Raw genomic sequence first — 27,871 nt, 5'->3', positions numbered from 1 at the left:
CTCAATCGGATCTGCGTGTTCACGGGAAGAGCGAAAATCAAACGCGTCCGCTTTGTCCTTTTACTTGGAATATACTTTTTGTGCACTTTATTATTTCGTAAAATATAGTCACAACAAGAAATAATAAACATGGATTTGGCGCTCGTTGCGTTGGCACGAGCGGCAGGCCGAAACAGAGGCGAAATTTTGACATTATACCCGCGTCTCATTTTTTAAAAATAATTTAATAACAAATTAGATTAGCAGAGTAATGATATAGAATAAATTACATTAGTAAATTTCGTGGTTAGTGGAGGAGTGTATGCCTCGAGTTGTTGTTTTTTTTCACTGTTGCAATAAATTAAAGAAGAAAAGCTGACATCCCTTTGGATTCTGTTCGTTTTAAATAGCATGCTCGTGACGTTGGATTATCATAAATTATTACACATACATATATTTTCATTTAGCGTGAGTACAATAGCTCGGATTACTCAATGCTCGCCAAAATTATCGGGGAGAAGATTGCAAGCCGAGTTATTTCACAATTGATCCTTCGAATTCAGGGCCCGCGGGCGCAGGTGACCAACTTTGTGGCCGCAAAGTCGGAAATCCGCCTGCGGGCCGTGCTGAAAAAATTTATTTTTCTTGTTTGTTTCATCGTGCCGCAGAAGGGGCGTACTTGGATATAAGCGTGTACATAAACACACACAAAATGAGCATTTTTTCAACAGAATATATTGTATATTATACGTACATATCTAATGCATACATTCACTCTCGCAGAAAATCTCCGATTTGACCGTTGCTCTGATTTTTTGTTTTGTTTTTGCTTTAGAAAAATATCGATTTTGAAATAAATTAGACGGTCATCGCATCGGGTGGCACAGTCGCACGTCCACGCACTCGGTCGTCAGTCTCTCGTGGCTACATGCACTACAAGTCTTATGGGAGCTGCACCCTGACGCAATCCTCGGCAGTTTCGGGCTGACTCGGTGGCGGACGAGCAATCTCAGGGCTTGCTCGGCCCGAGCCTCAGGATGCTCGCGATTGTTTGTTTTTTGATGAAATGGCGTTTGCTGCACACACGCGCGCACGCACGTCTGACTGCTGTATTTCGCATGCGCTTTCTTTAAAATAAAAAAAAATTAGTTTGCGTGCTTGACGAACTCGGCCGGGCCGTCGAAGTAGGTGGTGGTGGCGTTCTTGCGGTCCACGGCGCGCACCCGCACGAAGAGGAAGGCGGCCACCAGGCAGGCCACCACCAGCACCATCAGCAGCATCGAGAGGCCGGCCACGAAGCTGGCGATCGACAGGCAGATGTGCTCCTGGTCGGTCGACGGCGCCGACTGGATCACCACCGTCTCGTTGTTGGCCGCGGCCGCGTTCAGGTTGAAGTTGACGTCGCCGGGGGCCACCACCTGGATGATGCGCTCGGTGTCGATGTCGGTCATCTCCTGGGCCTCGCGTTTGTAGATCCTCGGCTTGATCACCACGTCGACGGTGTCGCGGCGGCGACGCACGCCGTGCAGCTCGGCGGGCAGGATGGCCCTGGGCTTGCCGCCGCTGATGTGCGAAGACTCGACGTCGCCCTTGCGACGGATCGTGCTGTACACGGGCCGCCCGGAGGACGGAGGGGGAGGGGGACGCAGGCTGTCGTCGTGGTGGTTGTTGACGTTGTTTTGGTTGACGTTGTTGGGCTGCTCGGCGTCGGTGTTGCCGTCCTGCTGGGGCTGCTGCGTCTCGGCGGTGGCCTCGGTCGAGTTCTTGTTGTCGATCTGCGCTTGAGGGGCGGGCACCACCTCCGGCTTGGGCTCCGAGTAGGCGCCGCTGGGGCCGGCGGGGTGGCGGGGGTCCAGACCGAAGTTGGCCAGGCCGTACTCGGGCCCGACGGCGGCCACGGGCACGCCGTAGTCGCCGCCGAGGCCGGGGCCGCCGGCGGGCACGCCGTACTCGGCGGGGCCGGGGCCTCCGAGGGCGGGGAAGTCGCCGCCGGGCAGGCCGCCGGCGCACTTGGGCTCGGGACAGTTGTACCTGCACACCTGGATGACGCACTGGAAGTGCACGTTCATCGAGTCGGGGAACTTGAAGGCCTGGAAGTAGGCGAACGAGACCACGGAGGCGGACGGGCCGAAGTTCTTGATCTTCTGGAAGCGCGACATGATCTTGGGCCGGACGACGCAGCCGTACTGGTCCACCAGCTGGATGGGGGCGCGCTTGCCGTCGTGCGCCACGCAGTTACGCACCAGCATGTCGAACTTGTTCTCGTCGTCCTTGATGGCCAGCACCATGGTCATCGTCTGGCCGATCTTGACGATGCCGGACACCTCGGAGGCCCACGGGCCCTTGCCCACCTGGATCTGCATCCAGCACTGCAGGTTGTCGCCGAGGAAGTTGGCCGTGACGGCGTGCAGCATGTCCACCTGGAAGGGCCTGAAGGTGACGGCCTTCTCGTAGAAGTCGTACCAGGTGCATCGCAGCTTCCTGGCCTGGTCCCAAACCTCCTGCACGTAGGGGTCGTACTGGATGATGATGGTGTTCTCGACGTAGCTGCCGCTGGGGGTGGGTGGCGCGCCGTAGGCTCCGTGCGGGACGACGCCGTTGCCGCCGCCGCCGGCGTTGGCCGACGACGTCATGCCGCAGCTGTTGAGGAAGATCTCGAAGGTGGCGCTGAGGTGGCCGGTGCCGGGCTTGAGGTGCACGCAGTGCGGGTCGCTGTAGAAGCCCTTGGAGAAGATCATGCCGTAGAACGGCCGGTCGAACTCGATGTTGACCCGCATGTGCGTCTTCTCGCACTGCACCTGCAGGTGCTTGATCTGGGGCATGTCGGGCGCCGACAGGGGCCACGGGTCGTCGCCGACGGTATTCAGCGAGCCCAGTCCCGGGGGTGGCGGGCCGTAGCTGCCCGGGGGCGGCGGGCCGTACACGGCGCGGTGCTCCAGGGGCAGCGAGGCGGAATCGTGCGGTGCGTCGGCCAGGGCGCTTCCCTGCAAAAAGAGAAATTGTTAGTAAGTAACAAATTTCGCAATACGATCGAGTGGAAAAAAATAAAATAAAATAGGGGCGCTATCGCCGGCCGGGCGACGAGTTCATTGTTACACTTTCCCATGCTCTCGCGGATCGCTTTAGGAAACGGCGGATGCAGGATTTAATTAGAGGAATGCCGAATCGGTGAGACAGAGAGAGATAATCATTGTGTTCGCCGGTTTAATCACACATCTCATTGGTCCCGTTTGCCACCGCACGCAACTCCTTCCATCAGTAGAAAACCGATGCAATAAAATGGTCCGCGCGCGCCGCCGGTTCACAACATTCGGCTTTACAGTTAATCAAAAAGAAATATAATAATAATTGTTGCCTAATGATCGCAGCGATTTTTCTCGACCGATTGCGCAACTACCGGAATTCAGACAGTTATTAGCCGAAACGGTTTCGTTTTCACGCAAAGTTATATTATTTTATCCGCGGCTGCCAACAAACTAACAAAGTCGGCCGAAAGTACGTACATACGTGTAAACACACTTTGCGCGAAACGAGACGCGCGCGCTGCGGGACAGCCTAAGTGGCCGGGCGCTCGAGAGTGGGTCACTCGAGTCATGCGGGCGCGGAGAAATGCCGAGGAAAGAAAGAAGGAAGAGCCGCGGGCGCCGTCGAGCCTTATTTTATTTTTATTTTATTCAGCGTCTGACTCACATTGTTGGATAATCGGAGAATGGTGTGCGGGAGAGAGAGAAAGAGCTTTTCCCCGCATTCTAATTCGCCGCACTCGGCGGTCGCTGGAAAGTGAATGACGGACCAAAAGTGTGACAAATGCGGCAATTGTGAGGCAGGCAGTGGCGCTTGAAACATTTTCTAATTACGCTCCGCAGCCGCCGCTGCCACGCCGAGCCAAACATTTTTAATTATTGTTCTACTTTCGGCGCCACGCTTGCTTACTTTCTTTCTTTTTATCCTGGTGCACTTGCTTCTCCAAAAACATATTTTAATTATCAAGGTTAATTTAGCGGCAACAAACGACAACACAGAGAGAGTGACACAAAGAGAGCTTCTAATTGAGATGCACTCTTGCGCCGACACGATTTTTACGGCTGACGCGCGTTTCGGAATGTGGTCTTTTTAGAAACTTGAACTCGTCGGCCGACACATTAGCAAATTGAGGAGTCGTTCTTACCTTAATTAACAGCACTCCTAGCAGGCACGTGGCCACGAACAATTTACACCTCTTCATTGCTTAATTTTGTTTGTGTGTGTGTGTGGATTTCTTCTATCTAACTTTAAGCAGCTGATCTGAAAGCAAAAGACAGAGCACAGTATTAGAAGAGAGAAGCGTTTCGCGGAGTCGCATGCAGAGGAAAATAATGTGTGTGTTGATTGATTCTATTTCATCGTCCTTAAAAGGCAATTTGCAAGGGGAAAAATTGCGTAATTGCAACATTGAGTGCACGTACTCTTCCGCCGCGCAGAGAGAGATGATCGCGGCGAACGGTACTCCGTGCGTTAGTATGTTCAATTTGTGCGTGTTTGTTTGTTAGTCCCTATTTGTTTGTCGGCGGCAAATATCGAGGCCGACCGACCGACCGCTCTTTATACACAAAGTACGCTACTTTTTCGCCGGCGCTCGCTAATTAATCAACGCAATTAACACCGGAAGAAAAGCAAGAAGCCGCTTGAAATTCTTTTAAATCAAGCGAATGTCGGGATAGATCAGAGAAAAAATAATGAAGAAAGAGGAAAGTTGCCCAAGAGACAGGAAGAAGCGACAAAAATCAGCTCGGACGGGCAGCACGCGGCGAACACACACGTAAGGCGCGCACAGATCTCTGCACTTACAAAGTCACAAGAATAATCCTTAAGAACGAAAAATCACTGCACCGCGCGCTTGATTCACCACCATAAGACAGATCCGCGAGGCAGTCGGCACGCAACTAACAAACCCACCTGCCCGTCACCATTACCTTCTTCCCTCTACCTCAGTTGACCGACTTTTTACCTGGCTCCTCCTCCCACTTTTCTCTGCCTCGCATCCTCATCACACTCCACACGCCGCCGGTGCCGAGCAGCCGAACATGTGAGTGAGTATGAGAAAACAAGAGCCGCCGCGAGTGCGGCCGCTTTCATAATAAATGCCGCTAAATAAAAAGGAAGGAACCAAATTAACCAAGTCCGAGCGCGTCTCGAAAAGTGACGTCATGACGCGATACCGTTATGTTGGCGCGTTTCGGATTCTCGCACCCCTTTCGCACCTGCCTTTCGATTTTTCGTGAGAAAAAAAGTAGACCGCACGCGCAAGGACACTCGCAAGAAAGTTTGAAAAAAAATGTATATTCCCTGTGATGGATTGCCTGATGGCATTTTTCTTCGTTGCTAAGTAGAATTTAAGCAATAAAATGCTGGGCGGATGATCTATCTTTTTTATACTGACTCCGGAATGCGATACAACAACCCTTTTCTCCTTCTGCGGCCGAATCCATCACGATACATAATATATATAAAATAAAATCATCCCTAGGCCCGACACGCACGCACGCACGCACGCGGAGGGTAATATTTTATAGTCTCGATCACTCTAGGCTGCTTTATAATGAGGATTGATGCAGCGTCAAAAAGCCGCGGCCGCGAGGGGTGAGAACAAATTGTCGGTGGTTGGTTTCCGAAGCGTCGGGCCCAATTGTGCACCTTATTTTAATTTCAAACACCAACACCACCAGCCCTCAGAATTTTTATCTTTTGTTTTCTTCCGGCGTCGAGAGAACGGGCTGGGCTGCTCGGGTTACGCCGCGCACTCTGTGAAACTAGATGGAAAGCGGAGAATGTGATGCACCCTGCGACGACACACCTGAGGGATTTTCGTCTCGAGTGGCCGCGCCGAGGGAAAGGCAGGCGTCAGCTGCCTCGCACATATGCTACCCGATTTATTAAATTTCCTGTCCTTGCAACTTGTACCGTTAGCTCTCAAATTGTAATTGTATCTCTCGGCGGCGGCGCTCACTCGAACGAACCCCCTCAAAACGGAGAAAAGAGTTTCTCTTCCGGGCGCCATTCAAGATTTTTTTAAAACTGGAAAATGACAGACGGTGCGAAAATCTGTAAATGTGCGCGGTCACTTGCTGTTTACTGTATATAAAATATTTTTGCACTTCTTTTTTTTCGGAATGCATGACTGATTTTTAAGCGGTCGGCTCGGCGATGCGTCTGCGACGAGGGAAACGGAGATGCATTGCGGTCGAATCTCTCTCCAACTTGCTGATATTCCTCCGATTCGATTGAAATGTAAAGCACGTCTGTTTTCTCTCGGTGCAAGCAGAGAGAGAGAGAAGGACCAGTTTGTGCCGCGAAGAGAAAAGGTCCAGCGGCTAAACCGGAGTGCGCGTTTGATATAGTTCTGAGCGAATGTAGCGTATGTCCTGACACCATTGACTCGAGTCGCCGTTGCCGCCGCCGCCGCTCTTCATTATTCCAGATCCGGCCTTTCTCAATGTCCGCCGAACATAAATCACGCGGCTGGAAACTCGCTCCCGGGGCAGTAAAAATGTTGCGCTGGAAAGTCGGCTCTGAGCACTTGTTGCAGTCATTTTTTTTTCTTAATATTTGTAAATATATCAGTCACTGGGTTAGAAAAGGAGAAATTAACCGCGCTTTTCTCTCATATACTGTGTGCGTCTCCCACGGCTTTCTGCAGAATAAACAAAATGCACTTAATCTCGCGTGAGAGCAGATCACTTTTCACAGATATGCTTTTTGTGCAAAATTTAACTCGCGTAGGGGCAGTTCTAGGTCACGCCAACACCTGATCCGCGCGCATGTGAGTGAGCACTCTCACAAAAGTAATTGCGCCGTGTCTTTGCACGATGACATATCTCCCGCGCCCTTTGTTTGCCTTTCTTTCCAGCAGGCCCGGCAGTCATCACGTCCGACGCAGAGGAATGTGTGACAGGCCCAGATCCCAGATTGGGCCCCGACCGTCAATAAAACCATTTAGCGCTCGTAGCCGTGGGTGCTGCTAATTTTTTTCTTATTGCCCCACAGTGACAGAAACCGTATGTTTGTGAGGCAATCGGCGCCTATTACATTTTGGCAGACGACCAAACCGCACAAATTGCAGCAATTTATGGCCGGAAAGGAAAAAAAGCAGCTGGAATTTTCTCTCTGGTAATTTTAATTATGCAACTTCTCGCCGCGTGATTGATTTTTCTCCGCATGCATCTCATCACCTGCTGCATCATGCACACGCCGCCGACAAAAATACACACACTCACGATTGTTCTCCGCGTGCATTTTTCGTATTATTTCCGTTAGCATAGCAGAGCCTTTGTTTTGGTATTTTCCCGCGGCCAAAACAGCAGCCGCAGCGGATAACGAATGATAAATATTGAGCCTCTGATGATTATATCGCTCGCGAGCTTTGGTTTTCGTGCCTCCGAAATTGAAACGCGATGCAAATCGAGCGTGTGAATTTTTCTCAAGTGCAGGTCGAATTAAAGATCGTCTTTTGACGGAGTTTCTGAGCATACTAATCGATTCCTGAGGGTCGAATTAGGTAACGTTGATATTTTTACAGGCAAAAAGACCAGCGCGACGTGCGAACCTTTTTTCCCGCCAAAACAATATGAATGCGAGAACTGCGCATGCGTCAGAGCTGACTAGAACTGACAAATAAGTCATTCGTACAGGCGCAAGTGCTTAAACCAGCTCTAACGCATGCGCAGTTCTCGAATTCATATTGTTTTGGCGGGAAAAAAGTTCGCACAACACGCTGGACCTTTTGGTCGGAAAAAATATCCATTTAAACTAATTCGACCCTCAGGAATCGATTGGTGAGCTCAGAAACTTCGTCAAAGACAGTCTTAACTAATAAGCAAGATGATTTCAAGTTCCATCTATTTTAAAGAAAGCAATTTAACATAAATTTTTATTCGTTTTAGAATTAGAAACACTTTTAATGTCCCGTTTACTTTGTGATTGATGATCGCTTATCTCGCCTCGTGTATTCTATTGTGTTTGCGGGGGTGTGTCTGGCAGCGGTGATAATTTATGAACCTCTCTGCTTCTCGCTTCTCGCCGCCGCGGTTTCCCACACATCATCTCGCGGCCGACCAGAGAGGAAATATAATAATAATAATTGTTTTCTCAAATACGGAATCCGTGATTTTCGGTTTTTCACAGAACGAAAATTAACGGCGTCGCCTGCTGCCTGCAGGAGCCGCGGGGAGGCTCGTGAAATTCCTGAAAGTCGCGGCGCTCTGGCTCTGGGTGCAGATAATAGTGAGTTTGAATAAGAACCGGTTTCGCGCGCGCGCGTTGCATGGATTCTGCCAGCGAGATGACGGATAATTTATGCTGCCGGGCGATGATGTTATTTGACATACTGCCTTGCTGACCGAGAAAGTTATACATAATTTCAACGACGAGCGCGAGCGCGCGCGCGCTTTACTTTAATTTTAATTGATGGATTTTAACAGCGGCGCAGGAACCGTTCGTTGGAATCTCTCGAAACCAATCGATCGGCATTGCGAACACATGTTTCCATGTCCCCTGATCCCCTTTGTTTGGCCAATTTGGTCTGTCGGAGGCGCAAAACAAAGAAGAGGAGGTGGCGCTTTTAATCCGCGCGCAAAATTGATGCCTGCCGACGCGTGTTTCGCGCGGCACGACCACCCAATTCCGCGAGCATCCGTAGCCTACTTTCCGATCGAATACGCGTATTCAATAAGAGGCAGATAGAGATATTATCTCCCGCGAGACGTGCACACGTGTGTGTGTGTGTGTGTGTGTTTTTGCCCCGAAAACGCGGCGGCGCAGCAGACGGACGAATCGACACGAATATCATTGCCGTTTAATTGGAATCAAAAAGTCGCTCGCGCTTCCTGCTTCCTCGCCGAGATGCAGTTTCTCAATTTGCTGCTCACACGCACTCGTATAATTAGCGTGCAGGGGCACCTAATTATCCTGTCAGACCGATGAGTTCATTTAAATTATGCGCTTAATTAGTACAGCTGACTGAGCGTTTAGATTTTTTTTAAAAAATCAAAATTAATTTTAAAAAAATTGTTTCTTCATTGAATCTTGTTTTTAAATTGAAACAATTATCATTTATAAAAGCAATTTTTCATGCTCACTAGAGGTAAATTGAATTTTAAGAGATTGTTTGGTGCATCCGGGTGGAGGTAGGCAGTCACGCTAAACTTTTACTGCCGCTCTCTTTTCAAATGTGGCGCTTGCACGGACGAAACCATAACCCTTTGTACTCTCGGCAGTCGCATGTAACATTGTTAGCAAGAAATGAATAAGCGCGACTCAATTTGTGCATTGTCTGCAAGGGATGACACAAGAAAGAGCTCCACTTTTCTGCTCATTGTGTCCGCGAGAACAATATTATTTGAACTCATATCGTACGCAACTGTTTCTGCGAATGCGTTGCTCAACATCTCGGACGCTAATGGAGGCTGGTCCATTTATCTTATAGATTAAAATAAATCGGATTGCAGCAGTTAAATAATTGCACGCGCAGCCGCGAGATTTATTTCTGCGGTTTCTCCGTGCGCACACAATGCTCGCACGAAACGAGTAAAAATGAAATGCGGCCCAGATGCTGCGTGTACGTGTGTGCGATACGCGATGACGAGTAAGCCTCAATTAGCGCCGCGCCGACAATAATCGTTAATAGTGCGCCAGACATGCGGCCTTGTTGTGCGACCAAGCTGCCAGAAATCTCGCATTGCGCTCATTTCGCCCGCCAGCCAGACTTTCCTTGTAGACTGCAATTTTCAATATTAATTTTACAAATCTATTTCTGCATCCGGAAATGTTTGAATGGCGCCAATTAACCTTGTGTGACGGCCAAGGTGCGTTCGGTTCATTCACAGAGTGCTGCTCTAATGTAACACACGAGGTCGATCGCTCGCGCGCGGTTGACACACTTTCGATGACGGCGAAAAGAATTGCAGCAAAATGCAAAATTGACTCTGATTGACACAAGAGCATCGCATGACTTGCACTCTCTCAATGGCGGAGAGCCCTAATTGCGTCTGCACAAAAGATGCGGAGAATGCCAATAATACCGTGAATGAGCACATCTATTGATTTTGAATCAGGCTAGAGATAATACACTCACGTTTCTAAAGATGCAATTCAAGTATGCCGAATCAATGAATTTAATAATTCGAATAAATACCGTCCCGGTAAAATTTCGCAACTTTCAACAACCGAACGTGAATTTCCTTGTTGCAAGAAACGGTCAACAATCAATTTAAAAATGAAAATGTCTCGATGTTTGTTGAACGTTGCGCAATTTTACCGGGACCAGGACGAAATAAAACATATTAAAAACGCTCAAATTAAATTTCAAACATTCAAATTTAAAAAAAGAATCATTTTTATACGGAATTAAATCTGGTTTTTGTCCAAATCCGACTAAAAAAATGCTAAAATACTTCCTCCTCGACTTAAAATCAACAATACTAAATTGCAAACATAAAAAATAAAATTCGCACTCACCGGTCTGCTCGTTTTTGGTGGAAAGCGCGAAAACAGCTGCTATCCGAGCGGTTGTGCGCGAGCAACTAACGTGAGCGCGAGAGAGAGAGAGCTTTCTATTCCGCTTTGCTTTGCTCGACGGTCGCGGAAGCAGCGCGGCGAAGAATTAAACGCGGACACCAAGAGGCAGTGCCGAACTAGAAACTAAATGGGTGTCAGCGAGCGCTCCGAGGCGAACGAACACCGACTGTCTTTACGCAGCTCACCGCCCCCCTTCGGCCCAACTACGAGAGTCAAAAGGGAAAATTTAACGCACCCCTAATTGTAAGACCCCAAGAGCGCACACGCAACCGATCTTCTCGGAATTTATTTAATAAAAAAATCAAATGTGTGTTTGGATTGCTGCCTTTGAAATTTATTATTTAAAGAATTACTGAATTTTAATGAAGAATGATACTGGATAATGCTTGTTGCGAATGCATAAACTCGTCCCTTAGGATTCAGTTAAAGCCTAAATTGACCTAAGGAGCGCTGTAATTTTTTTAGAAAATTGGCTGGAAAGTTACCGTGCTTTTCAAATGGTGATGGCTGTCTCCTTACTTGAAATCCTATTCAATTTCAAAACCAAGAGTTTCCCCAATAAGTGGCATACACCGTTGGACAGATCTCGACGAGAGGAATCGGAATATGCCAAGAAAATATGTTCGAGCACTGTAAATTTTGGAGAAAATTGGCAAAATTTGAATTTTTACTGTAGAAAGGTCCTTTTTTATTATTGCAAATTGTTGAACAAATTGTTTATCGATCAATTGCTTATGGCATCCAACAATTCAAATAATTTTCAATTGTTTCCCTGTATCATTCCACTTTAAGTAAAATCTAAACAAAAAAAATGTGCCCAGAGAGTGAATATTTCTTTCTGGGTTGTAATCACACACGCAAATCGCTGACAGTGAGGTGAATGTCGGTGTTGGATAGAAATTTAGATAAATAAATTCGGTACTCACATTGCTGTTGGCGCGGCGAGGAGCAAAGGGTATTATCCAAGTAAGAAAGAGTATCCCTGCGGACTGACTAGCTGTCTCGGCGCTAATATTGTTCACAAGCGGAGCTGCAGTGCAAATGACTGCTCTCTGCTCGGCGGCGGGATGCTATATAGACTCAGAATCAGGGTTGAGTCTGCCGATGAATATTTCCACAGAGAGGGAAATCCTGCCCACCGAGAGTGAGTGAGTGAGAGGGGTGAGAGCCGGGAAAAACACGAGCCAGAGAGAGAGAGAGAGAGAGACCGCAGAATGTAGGTCTGCGTGGAGGGAGAGAGTAAAGTGCGCGGCGCGGATGCAGCCAGGTTGGTTCCTCGATCCACCTGACGTCATCCTCTCTCGCGGCGGCGGCGGCGGAGGCAGCGGATCTATCGCCGCGCGCGCGGAGAGAGTTTTCTGCAACGAGGCGAATTCACGTAGGCCGCGATCATAACTGTATATTATGCACGCTGGAATGCGACAAAGAAGAAAGAAAGAAAGAAAGTTTCAAGTGAGGCGCGACTTTGATTTCAACGAGAGTGACTTTGATGCCTGCAAAATAAAGCATGAGTGAGTGACATCACACTGAGCAATCGGGTACGCCGCGCGGCTCCTCACAAAGTCCTCGCAGACCTACATTTTTTAATTGCGCTTGTATTTGGAGTAATTCGTCAAAAGTCTTTTATTGCTCTCTCCAGGATCCAATAATAATAATAATCCGGTCATCAAATAGACAAGTGATGCGCAGCGCACTCCTTTTTTTAGGTTTGTTTCGAAATGTGATGCGAAATTTACGGATTTTATTCTAGGGGAGGACTCGGGCCGAGCCGAAAGATAGGAAAAATCAGGAAAAATTCACAGACTAGCTACCCTAGGCAAGGCAGGGTTGAAAAAACCCGCAAATAATTTTTTAAAAATGCAGGCAATGTTTGCTCCTCAGTTTTCTATAATTTTCTAATTATTTGCTCATAAACTGGACTTGAAAAATTGGTATAGATACATTTTTGGAGAAATTGAGGCAGAAATTGGCAATTTGAAAGAAAAATCTGCAGTGTAGAGGAAATTGTGACCACTCCGACCGCAAATTTGAGTTTTTCACATGGGAAAAATGGAATAAATTCATTTCTTGTGCAAGAAATTGGTAAAAATTGAGCAAGGAAATTTAAAAAAAATTTCAGAATGGCAGAGCTGCAACTGAGGAGCGCAGAACAACGCCTTATACATATTTTTGACGTTAACTTTTTCATTAAATAAAAATGTTTTAGATCATGGTTCCCGGTGACTTCCTAATAAAGCTGGAAACCCCAGATTTTTGTTTAAAAAAATTATGGAGGTGATGAAAATAATATGTCAGTGTAACATTTGTCAGTTATAATTTATCTGTCTCAAGTCTGAAACCATAACTGTTTCAAAAGTTTAAGTAACAAGTGCGAAAAAGGTGACAAGACGAAATTGAGGTGCGGGCGGAGAGAGTGGCGTGAATCCTGTTCCGTTCCGTGTGCGTCGCCAGGCGAGTTGAATAATACCCGTATTCCGTCATAAACACATAGAAGGTGATAATCACGCATGCAGAATGCAAAGCGGCGCATTTCTCCGGCCCGGTGCCAATATCGCGCCCGCGCGAGTGGAAAGCGGCGGCTCTCGCACAATATTTGGCCATTGTGCGCCGCGTGCGCACGCGGTGACTCATGCGTGGACCGGATTTACTTGCGGCGCCGCGTTATTATTTGTCTCCTGTGCTCACTTGCACTTTTCTCCGCGATTGTGCTCGGAATTACCAGCGCTGGCTGCACTCGCCGCCACTTTCCTTTTCTTTTCCTATGACGTGAGTGGACTAGACTCTGCGCCGCTCTCGGACTCGGACGTCATTCAAATTGACTGCTCCCAGTGCATTAGAATATGGAAATTTATCAATAAGAAAGTTGTTTTTCTAATTGATTAAATCGATTAGACTGAACTGATCAATTTCATCCGACAAAACTGGTTAATTAATAATTGCGCTGTTCCAACAACACGATAAGAATGTTTTAGTAATGAGGTTTACACCCTAAATGCATATATAAGAATTGCTTTTGGATTTCATGCTCGTGAGCAGAGATGGTCCGGAAAGAACCTGTAATTTAGTTTGATAAAGTGAAGACCATCTGTCAGATGCTCGTTATATACGTTTTAGCTATCAAGAAAAAGTAAAATGGATGCGATTTTCTGGTTTGCTCTGAAACGGTAAACTTTTGCCGAATTATTTAAAGAGGATTGATGAAAATTCTTGTTGCCAATGCATAAACTCATCCCGTAAAATTCAGTTGGAGCCAAAATTTACCTAAGTAGCTGCGTCAAATTTTTAGAAAAGTGGCTGCAAATCGTGAGGACTGTCTCCCTACTTGAAATTTGATTTTATTTTACAATTAAGAGTTTCCTTAAAAGGTTTCATACGCCGTTGCACAGATCTCGACCAGAGGAATCGAAATCTGCTTAGAAAATGTTGTAAAGCGCTGGAATTTTTGGAGAAAATTTGAAAAAATTGAATTAGCAAGGCCTTTTTTATTATTGCAAATTGTTTATCGATTGATTTTCAATTTTCGGTCTGTATCAATGCTTAAAAATTGGCTAGTTTTAATTAACTCCCTTGACGTATTTAGTATGAAGCGAAGAAAGTGCTGGATCACACCTGAAAAGAGGAATTGAAGCGTGAAATTGGCAAAAAAAACCGTTGACGTCCTTGATGGTTTGAGGTCAGCCGTTCTTCGCCCGCAAACTACATTACAGCACAGTATGCAAACTCTCGGCACTCACAAAATGCGGGATCTCAAACTAGCACACGAAAAACACATTACAAATTCTCGAGAAATAAGAAATTCTATTTTGGTTAAAATTAAATAATTTTTCACTGGAATGTGACACATCAAAACAGCCACGTTTATCTCTATTTTAAGTAGCACACTAATATATATCCATTTTACTACGATTAGATAAAATGGTTAATGCGAATCAAATGCTATAATCTTGTTTGCAGATTGAGGATTAAGTAGCGCTGTCGGCAGAATTGGGAGCAGCGCGGCCGGAGAAGCTTTTGTGTCATCCTGTTATTAAATTATCGTCAGGTCCTGTCCGTTTTAGTATGTATCGTGTCAGCCGGGGAGAGAGAGAGAGAGAGAGAGAGAGAGAGAGAGAGAGAGAGAGAGAGAGAGAGAGAGAGAGAGAGAGAGGAGTCGACGAGAGATGAAAGGAAAAAATAGTATCATGAGCTCGAGGCGATTGCGAAAACGCTTTTGAATTTATCAGCGCGGGCCGTGGCCGGCCGGCCCACTTCTCTAATTGTTGTTTCCTCTGCTTGGAATTAATGTGAGGGTGGATCAAAATATTGTTTAAACACTTTAAATTTAAAGATTTCAAAGCAAGAAAGGAGCAAAAATGCTAAAACGAACGCGAGAGTCGATTTTGGAAATGATTTTGCCTGAATATATGGGAAATACCCGGCGGTGAAATTGAATAACGTTGGAATTGACGTGAAGAGGATTTAATTGCTGGTTAGCAGCCAGTTTTAGATGTCATAACCGGGAATGTGTGTCAAACATCTCGTTTCTTCGCTCGCTCGGGTCTCCTATCTCGAAAAAGAACGACTCTCGCGTTGATTCTTGTTTTCCGTTCCGCCCGATCAAATTTATTTGATAGTAAATTTTAATAGTGTCCATTACTATATATACACTGCTCCTCCAGAAAAGAGGGAAAGCAGCAGAACAACAATGCACTAATGCATTCACGAGATAAATTTATCTCCGAGACATTAGAAAGAAAGCACTCAAGAAATTTTATTCGACAATTGCAATTTGGCCCGAAAAGTGACGCATTGTGTGTTGTTTTGAGCAAAAACTGATCTAGTTACAGCAAATTGCGCATTGTTTGCGGCAATGGATGATCTCGTTTGGCCACAAATTGCCCTCTGCGAGCGAAATCCATCTCTCTGTCCGTTTGATTGAAATCACAGGAAAAAAAATCTAGGCTAAAACAATAACGGCAGTTGTTGTTGTGTAAATATAATAATGCGCGCGCGGCAACGAACGGCCACTCTATGTAATTTCGACTGCGCCGATTGAGCAGCAGACATAATGAAATGGTACACACACTCACACACTCACACACGCTGCAGATTCCGCATTGCGGTGAGAGAGAGAGAGAATGAAGGCTGAGAACCTTTTTTCTAATGCAAACATCCGAGATGCGCTTGAGATTAGACTCTCGTGCGGTTTTCTCGCATTCCGTGATTATTTCCTTGCATAATAGAACTTGTGATTTTTCTTTACAAATTATTTTTCGCCTGACATTTAGGCCAAACGGCGGTTAAATATATTTATTTTTTTCTTTCGGCCTGACACGCACAGGTCGGTTGAATTTTAGTAAAGAGCGCGGTCGTTTATTTTCATTCATATTCTAATTTCCGGATGTAGCTTGCTCGCACGCTGTGCCGATTGGCCAACTGGTCTATTAAGAAGCAATTCATTATGCGCATTTGTATGCAAATTAACGAGCAGAAGATTTGGCGAATCGAGGTCTCCAGCGCCCGCAACGCGCCTCTCTTTCTCTCTCTTTGCCTTTAATATATGCAAACCGTGCTGTGTGTTATTTTTGTTTACATGTTTTTCACCTGTTTTTTCGCAATTAATTCTTCTCGTCAACAGAGCCGAGAAAGTAGTCCGCTTGTCAAAGGACTAACGACCGTGAAATATTGGCCGTGGCTAATTAATACTTTTTAAACAGGGACAAACATTTCATATTTAAAAGAAGGAAAATTCTTTCACTTTTTGTGGTGATTTCGAGCGCACGTTTCTTTTGCCTCTCATAATTTGACCAAAAAGCGCTCCAGATTCATTTCCAAGCAAGGTGCGTTTTTATAATTATTTGGAAAGTGAAACCTAATTACTCGAAACTAATCTGTGTTAACGTTAACACGGACGCGTATATTTTCAAATTTTTCATTCCTCTACATAGCGATAGAAGAGCGAGTGGTTTCACGGTCGAGCGAGTTTGATTAATATTTTCTCTTCGGTCAGTTTCGTGACGAACTGCGATTCAAATTAAAAGAAAATAAAGCAGAATCGGCTAACCGCACAACATTATTAGCCTCGCATATACGAATAACTTGAAGAGAAAGAGAGCTTTTGCTGCGTGAACTTGATCTTCGGAGCACAAGTGAATGTTTCAAGAACGCGCATACATATTTAGAGGCTGCAGAGTAAGTCATGCTGCTCATTTTATACACACTTTATTTCAGCGGCGCTCAATTGACCTGAATTGGGCATCCTCTTGAACTTTGCAAACGCTGTTTAGATTCTGCAGATAGTTTTTCTATACTTTTTTAACCGTCTTTCTTGATTCTTGACATCGTACAAGCTGAGCAAACGTGTCTGGCCAGAGGATACAAATTTAAAGACGTTCACTTGATTTTTTTGTAGATATTATGCAAATTTAAAATCTCAGGTCGGAATAATATTTGAATTGTTGGATGCAATAAGGCAGTTGATCGATAAACAATTTGTTCTACAATTTACTACAGTAAAAATTCAAATTTTTCGAATTTTCTCCAAAATTTCCAGCGCTTGAACATATTTTCTTGGCGAATTCCGATTCCTCTCGTCGAGATCTGTCCAATTGTGTATGCCACTTATTGGGGAAGCTCTTGGTTTTGAAATTAAATCGGATTTCAAGTAAGGAAACAGTCCTCGCCATTTGAAAAGCATGCTAACTTTGCAGCCACTTTTCTAAAAAAAATTACAGTGCTTCTTAGGTCAATTTTGGCTTCAAATTAATCCTAAATAATGAATTTATGCATTGGCAACAAGGATTTTCCAGGCTTTTGCAGTAATCAATCCTTTGTAAGTCATCAAAGAAGAGGCATTCTGCAGAGAAGCAAGCGAAACTTACATCCTAACTTATTTATATTTCCTCTCGGTTTTCAGCAGTTCTCGACTTTGGTTTTTTTTCTGATTAAACCGAGCTGCTGCACTCAAACGGCGGCTGTGCAAGCAAAGGGCAACACGAAAGCAAACAAACGATCGCTTTTGTTAGTTGGCCGCTGCCGCGCGCATCATGTCCTTGACCCATAGTAGAAATTTCGGTGCCCGCGCGCCGCTCGAGGCTGTGAGATGGAAGCGGAGGAATCTGGGCTACTAGGTGTACAAGAAGGAGGAGGATCACACATCTCTCGCGTTCGCTCCGGTCATCCCAGAGGTGCAAGGTAACGGGAGATGACCCTCGTCCTGCCCTCTCGAATTTAAATTCGGATCGCGATTTGATTTGATTTAAAAAAAAACACTCACTCGAATTTTATTTGTATTTATTTATTTTTGATATTTATTTGCGAGGCTCCGTCGATTCGGGGCGTGTTCGTTGAGATGGCGAAAATATAGCGGTAATTCCAGTTTGGCATAATAGCGAAAGTCGACCTGCTTGCTGCGCCTCGAGATCACCTGCGCTGCGAGAGGGCGGCGACGAAGACCCACAAAGAGACGGCGTTGTTGGCGTAAGGGAAGGCGGCCACCGCGATCCCGAACTCGGCCTCGGCGTCCCGCAGGCTGTGCAGTTGTGTCGAGTACAACGTGCGGATCACCTCTTTGTCGTCGGCGTAACTCATGTGCAGCGGGAAACCGATCATCTGACAAAGCTCGAAATAATTATAAATAGAAATTAATTAATTTATCACCTTGTGTGCTGCGATTAGCGGCTGCAGCTCTCGCATCGCTTCCTTTTTGCAGTTTATTTGATTTTCTAAGGTCGATAAAACCTTTCTCAGCACAGAGCAGCAATGCCGGTTCCAACGAGTTCTAAATATTTATATTTTAAATTGAAATTAAATTTTTAATATTTTCGTACCTCAGGTTTGTTCGCCAGGTCATGAAATTTTCTTTGAGGATGCTTTCAAGTCGGGAAACTAGCTCCTTGCACGATTCCGATGGCGTTTTTGTGAACTGAATGGATTCTGGTTGGAGAACAGTTTCTCTTCCTGGAGCTGCGACGGCTCCCGCAGGAACAAACGCCGGCGACCAATCGGCCAGACGGGAAAAATCGAACCGCATCCGCCTCGGGGCACTTTCCTTCTGCACGTTCGCCCAAATCTAATTCCCAAAAACATTATTTAAATAAACTTTATAACCTGAAACTGACATTATCCTTGTTGGCGACTGCCCACACCAGCGTCGCCGGGCAGAAAGGGTCGTCCAGTTTGGACTTTAAGCCCGTGAAAACGTCCCAGATGGCCATTTCGTTTGGGGACTGCTTTTCCCTGGTGAGCGCGAAGTAGGACGCGCCCCTCATCACGCCCCAGCCGATCAGCAGCCACGCGTCCAGGTCGAACGTCTGCAGGAAGCACGTGAGCAAAATTGCGCTGGACATCTGATCGCCGTAGCACAACTTCATTATCTCCTGCAAAGAAAATTGTCATTTAAATATATTGTTGAAAAATTATTACTCAACCTCGGCGGTTAGACAAACGTTGGACTGCGTTCGCGGAATGAGGGAAACGAATCTCGAGGTCACCTCCGCCAGGGTGCGACTGTGCGTGTCCTTGACCTCTGCAACATGGTTTTAAATTTCAACAATGGGGAAAAATGAACTAAATTTTAATTGGAAATTGATGACTATTTTATTGATCAACTGTTTGCACCATTTTCAATTTCAATATTTGTCAGAAAGTAACATTTTTAACATCGTTGATTTTTTGTTGAACGTCTACGATCATGACTTTCACTAAATGTTTAGAATTTTTAATTTGGAAAATGAAAAATTTATTTTTAGGTGAACCTTTTTTCACTGTTCCCAACTTTAGTCATGCAATCAGATTGGCTGAGCTTTGTAAATTTAAGAATTTTTGTCAGTCAACGTTGAAGATCAAAGTGTTTCATAAAAATTGTATTTCTTTTAAAAATTTTATTAGTTTTCAAACTTAATAAGCATTATCTGTATTTTCTCTTTCAATAATGAACTCATTTTTCAAGGATTTTTGTAAATCAACGTTGATGCAAGGTTGAATATTTATTTATTCTCGAACCTGGGGGTTTGATGGGGCGGAAAAATCTCGTCAAGCAAGCCGTCTTGCCGTTCGCGGTGGCCACCAACGCGGGCACTTTCCTGTCAGGAAACAAAGCGGTAACCTGCGAACTCCAATCCTCGAGGTGCCTTTCAACTGAACCGCTCTCCATGCACTCCAACCTCTCAGTCTTTGAAATGAGAATAGAAGTTAATTAATCTAGAAAATGTTTAATTATACCGTTTCCGACTCGGCGAGAACCATCGGCGGCTGCAGAGTGATGAAAAAGTTGAGAAACGTGCAGTTGGCCGAGCCCCTGGGCGATTCGAGCGGACCCAAAAGGGGCCCAAACTGTCTGCTCTGCTCCTCCTGCTCGTAGCCCAGCAAAAGTTGTTGCGCGTTCAGAGGAAACGTGCCGTCGATCTAATGCCAAGTGTGAGTGAGTGAAACTTGTTTTAATTAGTTTTACCTTTGCGGTTCGCTGGACGGCCGAAAACGGAATATTAATCGCGCCAAGCCATGCTTTTTCGTGCCTCGTGTGCACGTCGATGTCGCGCAGCCTCTCGTCGTTCAAAACGTCGACGACGATTTCGTCAAAGAGCCGAATGTTGATCAAATCGTGATCAAAAACTTCCTCTCTAAATTTAATTTAAATTAAACCAATATTAATAAAATTAAAAGTCGATCCCGCACTGAATTGGAATTTGGAGCTCGCAGTTCCACGTGGGGTTGGCGCCCTCGGCAGCCCTCGTCCTGGCCGATGCACCCTTGAAACTGACCTCGACGAAAGGTCGCACGGCCACCGTGTTGAACGCCGCCGCGTTCGTCGGACTCCCTTCGAAAAAAGAGTTGACGTTCGAAGGCTCCAGGTCGAGGTCCTTGCGCGTCGGCACCTGCAGGGCGCTCACCACGTTCACGATCAGGGTGCTGCTGTGCGTCGTGCTACCCTGAATTGCCACCTGAGGCCGCGGTTTGCGCATTGGACGCAGCGGACGCGACGGTTGGAACCAGGCCATCAACGTCAGTCCGAGCGTCCTAAATTTGAATTATTATTTTTTTATTTAAAGACCGTGTATTTGACGAAGTTTCTGGGCACACCAATCGATTCTTGAGGGTCGAATTAGGTAAAATGGATATTTTTTCGACCAAAAAGTCCAGCACGACGTGTGAACTTTTTTCCCGCCAAAACAATATGAACGTTTATGCGAGAACTGAACTGCGCATGCATCAGAGCTGGCTGAATATGACAAAGAACTCATTCGTACAGGCAGTCTCTCTGCAAAGTGCTCAAACCAGCTCTCACGCATGCGCAGATCTCGCAAATACGTTCATATTGTTTTGGCGGGAAAAAAAGTTCGCACGTCGCGCTGGACTTTTTGGTCGGAAAAAATATCCACTTTACCTAATTCGACCCTCAGGAATCGATTGGTGTGCTCAGAAACTTCGTCAAAGACGGTCTTTAAGATATATAGGCACCCAATGTCGGGGACGAGGTCCTCGGTGACGAGCTCCCTCATGGTCTTCTTCCTGCTGGAGAGCCTGCCCTGTCGCTGAATTTTCTCTTTGATTTCCCTAATTGAGTTCAATGCCCACGTTCTATGATTCGCGAGCGAGTCGTCAGCCTCTTCCTCGATGAAATTTACCTGACTCGACTGCTGCCAGTGTCTGTCTCTGAATTCCTTCATTTTTCACGTTTTTTAAATTGAGATTATGGTTTTAATAAACGAAGAAATACCTTCAACAATCCTTCTGGCAGCTCCCTCGCGTTGATCGGCACCATTTTCATGTTGCAAAAAGCGGGGTGGCCCTTTTCCCGCAGCTCCAGTATTTTTAGTCTCGCGTCTCCTTCCCTGAACTCCAAATCGGTGCAGAAATCGAGATCAGACGCCAGAGGATCCGAATTCAAGTCGCCCAGCGCGCGATTCTAAAAAAATTCAAATTCACCTGACTAAAAAAACGTTTCTCCCCTCAATTACCTTCGCCTTGCTGATAATTTCGCTGTTGGCCGGGTTGTTTGGGTCGATCCGCGACCTGTCTATCCACATTTGCAGCTCCTCAGGCGTTTTCGGCACCTTTTTCGTGACGCTAGACACCGCGGTTTCCCAATACCGGCCGCTCGGCTGGCGCAGATTGCCGTCGGCGTCTTTTCCCCAGCCCGTTTTGCACATAATGTACCCTGAATGCGTCTCGTTTCCGAAAAACACCTTCTGCACCGGCACCTCTTCCCGCGTGCACCCTTTCTCGGGCAAGGGCAGGCTGACCTGGACAAAAATGGTTGACCTAATTGAGTATTAAATAAAAATTTAATTTAATGAGCCACCTCGGCGATTAGTGCTTTCTTTATTGTCGAGTGCTGCAAAATTTGCAGGCTGAAATTTTGCGGCCAGTGAACAGCGGAGAGCGGCAGCATAATGCTCATGTCGGCGCTGAAAGTTTGGCTGTCCAGCACGTACGGCATGCTTTGGCAAACTTCGCTGCCATTGTACAAAATCTTCAGACACACTTTTTGCCGATGCAGGTGACTCTGCAGTCGATTCTGCGCCCTACATAATTTTTAATATTCATTAAAAATTAGAACACGACTTAAAAAAAAAATTACTTTAAACTCTTTGAGTCGATACTTGTTTCCAGATCCTGGCTCAAATTGATAATCATTTCCGGCTCTCCTGGTGGTTTGAGCGACTCTTTTAATAATTTTCCAGCCAGTTGCACCCAGTCCGAGTTTTCCTTTTCCTCTTCCTCCTGAGGCTAATTGTAAGGCCAATAATATTTTTATAAAATTCGTAAATTATTCCGCACCTTTTGCTCTCTGCGCATCTCTTTGACAACCTGCTTCACAGCATCCTTCCACAACCTTTCCTCCTTCTTGCGGCGTCCTTCCGAGACGACAGCCTGGCTCACCGTCAACTTTGTGGGGCAGCCGACGAACCCTTGCCGCTCACGCAAGTCCTTCAGCTCCTCCCAAACGGCCAGGACGGCGGCCAAAACCGACCTTTCCGCCGCGCCTTGCAAAAGGGTCGTCGTCCGCAAATCTTTTATCTCCAGCTCGTACCTGTTTTTTTTTATTTAATTAATAAAAAAATCATTAGACCGTAAATATAAATACCGCTGCAGTTTCTCTTCCACCCCTTCGCCTGATTTGTTTTTCAGCAAGTCGTGAGCGTGCCTGAGCGCTGTTAACCTTTTTGACATTCGTTCGAACGACCTGGCTGCCAACTTTTTTTGGTAGCAGTAAAACGTCTCGGTCAATCTCTGCGCCAAAGTGTGCTCGACGGTGAAAAGCGGATGCTGCGTGAAATGCAAACTGTTTAGCTGCAGCTCGAGCAAAATCATCGTCTCGCTCGACGGAATGAACCTCTCCACGTCGTTGCTGCACTTTAATAAAAATAATTTATAATTTAATTTTGCGGAATTTATTATTATATTTTTATTACATCTCTGAAAATCGTCGCGATATTCGAGTTTTCCTCGTCCAAATTGGGCCTGACTGGATTTTCCAGCAGTTCCTCCTCGCAACTCTTCAACTCGCCGTCTTCTTGAAACCATTTTCTGCGAATGCATCGTGTTCGTGTATAGGATTACGGCGCACAAATCAAACGGCATACTTATTGCGGATGGCGTTTGTCACCAAACGTCTCTCCATTTTGCTCCTCATATTCCACCTCACGTTCGGCAAAGTTGGCACATAAATTCCCTCCTCCTCCAGAAACCTAGCCCGGCCACCTGACCCTAATTTTTCCTCCGCAACAACTTTTTTTTAAAAAAAATAATATATAAATTTACGAGTTTACAGTAATTTCACTTTTATCACCTGGCTTCGACGACGGATAGAAAATGATCTGCGACAAATCCGCCAGCTTTTCGGGGCTGGCCTCTTTGAACTGAGCCACCGCCCCCGCGGCGCCGAGCAGCTCCTGAAGGTTCGTAACCGTCGCAGGAGATTCGCCCTGAGGCCGTTCTTCATCGTTTGAAGAGCGTCGCGGATTAATTTCCTGCGTCTGTTCGCTCATGTTTTCCGACTGACTGCGTTTATTGCAACGTGGGGTGTTTATTTTGCCGGCTGTTGCCATGGCAGTGGAGGGTGGAAGGGGTGAACAGTTGTCTCTATTTTGTTCCAAAACAATCCAACTCGTGGCGAATCACGATTTTCGAGCGCGGCGTGTCGTAAATTAAACGTAGAACCATTTGGCACTAAATTTATTGGTAACGAGAGCTGCTCTTTTTGCCGAAATTTCGCGCGCGCATGTACAGTTACGACTTATGAGCAGCGGCAAATCGTTCTGAAAAGTTAGAGATGCCACCGCGTCGTTGGATTTTTTGCCCAGTGAAGCAGCAATAATAAGGCTCCTCTTCTCTCATCATCTCGGTTTGCTGCGAGAGTCCTACTTCCTAGCCTAATGCAATATAAACTTCTTGACCATCACCGCGCTCGCTCGCTCGCTCACTCGCACGCGGCACTTAATTATATCACGGAATCCAGCTCTGGTATTTCGACTCGAAAAATACATATTAGAAAGTTGCAGCAGAGATGAATATTCATTCATTTTGTTCATCTCGTCGTAGGTTGCGTGTTATTAAAATCAGATCTCAGAGAGGCCGCACATTTATGATGCTTTTAATCATTTTAAAATATTTACGGTATTGCGCCGTGTTTTAAAAACTGTAAAGAGATAATTTCAATTGACGAAGGCGTGTATTTATCAGAAGCAAAAATCGCCAGGTCACTCTCATCTGCCGCTGTCGAAATCGTGAATGCTAGCTCCCTCCCAAAATATGGGCCAGATATTTCCGATGGAGGTGTTGTTAAGATTGACCGCGATGACAGCTCTCGATACAAAACCCCGCAGCGAGCCAATCAAACGAATTTACATACCCAAATCTAATTTTACACGCACTGAATTCAATTTAAAATCTGCTGTACCAAATAATAATTTTGGATTCCTGCCGATAAACGGCGTCAGCATACTAAACACAAATCAAAAGTGACACACAGGCAGGCCAAAAAATACCGGGCGATACAAATGCAAATGCAAAAGAGGAGCGCGTTCTGAATTATAAATGCATGCAGGAGAAATCGTTCAAATTCGAAATTTTCGGAGAGATTCACATTCCCGTCATGCAGTCATTCCAAAAATAATTTATTTGTTACTATACATCCGGCAATCGCATGTCCCCTTAATTAATCAGTGTTTTTCTGAAATAAATTCTCCTTTGTTTAACAACCTGTCGGCGATTAAGTTAACTGTTAGTTTTATTATCATCTTTCCCGGCTGTGTTTATTTTCGATTAGGCGCGTAATCGGGGAAAAGATGCAGCTCACAAATGCACCGATGCCGGGTTAATAATATACCTCTAAAGAACGACGAGCCTCTTATCCGTCTCACGTATCTCTCTAACTAAGTGAGTAATACTTTATTATGTACGCGCCGCAGCGCAGCCGGCGTAAATTTGTCGGAAAGAGCCATTTATGATGGCTTTGTGCGTCGCGTGATGATGCAATCAAATTCTAAGTCGGGCATGAAATATTATTAATGTCAAATAAATTAATTTCTAAGAGGGTTTGACAAACAAATTCTGTTGTTTGTGTTTTTTCCGCAATTTTGCGCGAAATAAATAATTTTTTATTGAAGATAAAAACGCTCATGGTGGGATGACCTAAAATAAGGATAAGACCGTCTTTGACGAAGTTTCTGTGCACACCAATCGATTCCTGAGGGTCGAATTAGGTAAAGTGGACATTTTTCCGACCAAATAAAGTCAAGCAAAACGTGCGAACTTTTTTCCCCGCCAAAACAATATGAATGTGAGAACTGCGCATGCGTCACAGCTGGCTGGATCTGACAAAGAAGTCATTCGTACAGGTGGTCTCTCTGCAAGTGCTAAAACCAGCTCTGACGCATGCGCAGTTCTCGCATTCATAATGTTTTGGCGGGAAAAAAGTTCGCACGTCGCGCTGGACTTTTTGGTCGGAAAAAACATCCACTTTACCTAAATCGACCCTCAGGAATCGATTGGTGTGCTCGGAAACTTCGTCGAAGTCGGTCTTTAAAGACTATTTCAGTAATTTCCAAGTATTCTGTATTTTTTAGGAGCAAAATTGAAGAAAAACTCAAAACTGGAGATTTTTTCCCGCAGTTTTTTGCGCTAAAAATCAGTCATGCTTTTTTCGCATTGCAAATGAACCAGATTCGCTGTTGCAAAGGCGTAAATTTGGTTCGAGTGCCGCTCTCGTATCCTAATTGCAATCAAACTGCGAGAGCCGCGTGATGAATGTCTGCTGATGCATCTGCACAAAGATAACGCGCGCACTCCGCAGGAATATTTTTATGTAACGACGCAGTAATAGCGCATTGTGCCTTGAAATAATTATCGACCTAATGAACTCTGGTGGGAATCCTAACACCCCAGTTTTCGTGCGTTTGCCGAACACATTCTTCCCGGCGCACTACTCTCATGCAATTGTCTTTTATTCCGAATTCGAAGGTACATGTGTGGCGTAGGAGAGAGAGAAGAGGTCGGACGAATCGTGCGATGCGGCGCAGAATTGGCCAAAGGTGCTCGTTCTCACCGCGCTGTCTGCCACTGATATATGCAAATAATCCAAATGTACTTCTTTTTTTGAGCATGCACGATTTGTGAGGTGAATTTTATGGCCCGGTGCGTGATTCATTGACTCGCAGCCACGCAGACACACGTGTCGTCTATTTAAAACAGGATCCAGCTCCGTGTTAGAAAGGAAAAAATTAATATTCGACAAAGAAAATCACTTAACAACTCTCTTTTCTCGTAAACAAATCGTTTCTTTCGGCTTTACAAGGGAAAAACATTTTTCTATCTGTGGAAATTTATTTTATTTTGATTTTTAGAAAAGGAATGTACGTACATTGTTTCGATTAATAAATCTCTGAAATTCTTTTGCCCGTCAGTTCGTTGAATAAATCAAAATAAAGACAATGCAGCAGCATAATTTGTCTTGGAGCTGCTGTCGAAACAACAATCAAATCTTTGCCACGGAATGAATTCAAAATAGTGATGCGTTGGCATCATCAATTGATAGCTTGATATCCATTTGTAATTTATCAGAAATGCTGCTTCCCAGGGTTTAAAAAATGCAGTTAAAAAACCAGTTTCTTGCAAGGCAATTTTTGCACCTCAGTTTTTAATAATTTTCTAATTATTAGCTCATGACCTCGACTTGAAAAACTGTCAGAGATAAAATTTTGGAAAGATTGAGGCAGCAAATAACAATTTAAAAGAAAAAATCTGCACAGTAGAGGAAATTTTGACCACTCCGTCCGCAAATTTTAGATTTCCACCGGGGAAAAATGGAACAAATTAATTTCTTGCATGTCTTGCGCAAGAAATTGGTAAAAATTGAGTGGTTAAAACCAATGCTTTTTTTCTGAAATGTTCTTTTCGATCAGACTCCCTTGCAGTCCGACATCGAAAATATTCAGCAATCAATTTATCGAATTCTTTTCACGAGTGCCTGGTGTGGAACTCGCCTCTACAGATACTCAACACAAAATTTACGGCTGTCAAGAAGTATTTGTGTGAATTCGGATCGAATAAATATATCGATTTGCATCTGACAGAGACGTTTCAATATAAGATAGGTCTCGCGGCAAAGTGGATCCATAAATTAAACCGCGTGCGGAGATGCGATCCCAATCCGGCGGTGGGCGCGGAAAAGAGATGAATCATTCGCATACCTACGAGGCTTTTGCCAATTTGAATAAGAAAAGGCGCGAGAAGAAAGGTCAGGGGCGGAGTGGGTCACCGGACGACGCGGCCGCACCCTCGCCAAATTAATCATCGCTCTATCTCGAACGGTACACAAACGGCTTAAATTTCCGATTATTTTTTCCGACATTGCACCTTATTAAATAAGTGTGCCGCTCCATTGATTCGGAACTCCGTAATTGGCTGCGTTGGCGCGCGGAGGAGAGTTTTTTCTATTCATAATTGGAATGCGATTCCTTTTCTGAAAGTGTTTAGTGATTCACGCGTTGATCTCTCCTGCGTCAATATTGTTCATCGCCGGCCCGGAATTTGCATAATGACACAGCGAGAAAGCAGGCCGATGTGGATCAGAGCAGAGCACAATTGTTGGGAAAGGCTGTGAAATCGCCTCGAGAAGATTATTTACTGGCATGCGCTCTCCGCATATACACTTGAAGTAATTAAACTCGTTTTCACATTAGTATTTGACAGCTTTTATCTTGAAAAGAGCTATAAAAAGAACTGGCTTCAAGATAAATCTGTCTCTTTAAAGGATTTTTTTTTAAATAGTTGAAAATGTCACTTTCTTAGTTAGAAAAGGCCTCTCGTTATCAGCAAAAAAATCCCTAATTGGCATGATTGGCAGTCAATAAAGCCT

At 45.3% G+C, this 27,871-nt stretch overlaps 2 protein-coding genes across 4 annotated transcripts; both read right to left on the bottom strand.

Annotated features, from left to right (window-relative positions):
• Positions 1-51: 51 nt before the first annotated feature.
• On the bottom strand, positions 52-11,616 carry dyl (dusky-like). 3 transcript variants are annotated; one of them, XM_065488489.1, is made up of 3 exons: positions 11,457-11,616; positions 4,148-4,263; positions 52-2,963 (listed from the first exon to the last, which is right to left on the bottom strand). In XM_065488489.1, the coding sequence occupies exons 2-3, from the start codon at positions 4,202-4,204 to the stop codon at positions 1,125-1,127; spliced, it is 1,896 nt and encodes a 631-aa protein (XP_065344561.1). In that variant the 5' UTR covers positions 4,205-4,263; positions 11,457-11,616; the 3' UTR covers positions 52-1,124. The 3 variants fall into 3 exon arrangements, with proteins under 3 accessions (XP_065344561.1, XP_065344560.1, XP_065344558.1); XM_065488488.1 differs by lacking the exon at positions 11,457-11,616 and adding an exon at positions 10,471-10,609; XM_065488486.1 differs by lacking the exon at positions 11,457-11,616 and adding an exon at positions 4,807-4,942.
• A 6,215-nt stretch (positions 11,617-17,831) lies between these two features.
• Cc2d2a (Coiled-coil and C2 domain containing 2A) lies at positions 17,832-23,527 on the bottom strand. The gene is made up of 19 exons (XM_065490296.1): positions 23,303-23,527; positions 23,097-23,241; positions 22,926-23,040; positions 22,598-22,866; positions 22,291-22,543; positions 22,091-22,239; positions 21,812-22,034; positions 21,468-21,752; positions 21,227-21,415; positions 20,968-21,170; positions 20,185-20,526; positions 19,961-20,129; positions 19,732-19,914; positions 19,513-19,681; positions 18,939-19,036; positions 18,630-18,887; positions 18,339-18,580; positions 18,169-18,289; positions 17,832-18,120 (listed from the first exon to the last, which is right to left on the bottom strand). Exons 1-19 carry the CDS (start codon positions 23,499-23,501, stop codon positions 17,932-17,934), a joined length of 3,801 nt encoding a protein of 1,266 aa, XP_065346368.1. The 5' UTR covers positions 23,502-23,527; the 3' UTR covers positions 17,832-17,931.
• Positions 23,528-27,871: the final 4,344 nt, after the last annotated feature.

The sequence above is a fragment of the Cloeon dipterum genome, chromosome 4, assembly GCF_949628265.1.
Source record: "Cloeon dipterum chromosome 4, ieCloDipt1.1, whole genome shotgun sequence".
In the NCBI taxonomy this organism is placed as follows: domain Eukaryota; kingdom Metazoa; phylum Arthropoda; class Insecta; order Ephemeroptera; family Baetidae; genus Cloeon; species Cloeon dipterum.
This window is presented reverse-complemented; position numbering and strand designations above follow the sequence as displayed.

Coding starts and splice junctions, on each gene's coding strand:
- dyl (XM_065488489.1), bottom strand. CDS start 4,204: ATGAAGAGGTGTAAATTGTTCGTGGCCACGTGCCTGCTAGGAGTGCTG. Junction 2,964..4,147: donor TAGGAGTGCTGTTAATTAAG/GTAAGAACGACT, acceptor CTCTTTTTGCAG/GGAAGCGCCCTGGCCGACGC.
- Cc2d2a (XM_065490296.1), bottom strand. CDS start 23,501: ATGAGCGAACAGACGCAGGAAATTAATCCGCGACGCTCTTCAAACGAT. Junction 22,544..22,597: donor GTGGAAGAGAAACTGCAGCG/GTATTTATATTT, acceptor AAAAAAAAACAG/GTACGAGCTGGAGATAAAAG. Junction 19,682..19,731: donor TTCTCGCCGAGTCGGAAACG/GTATAATTAAAC, acceptor CTCATTTCAAAG/ACTGAGAGGTTGGAGTGCAT.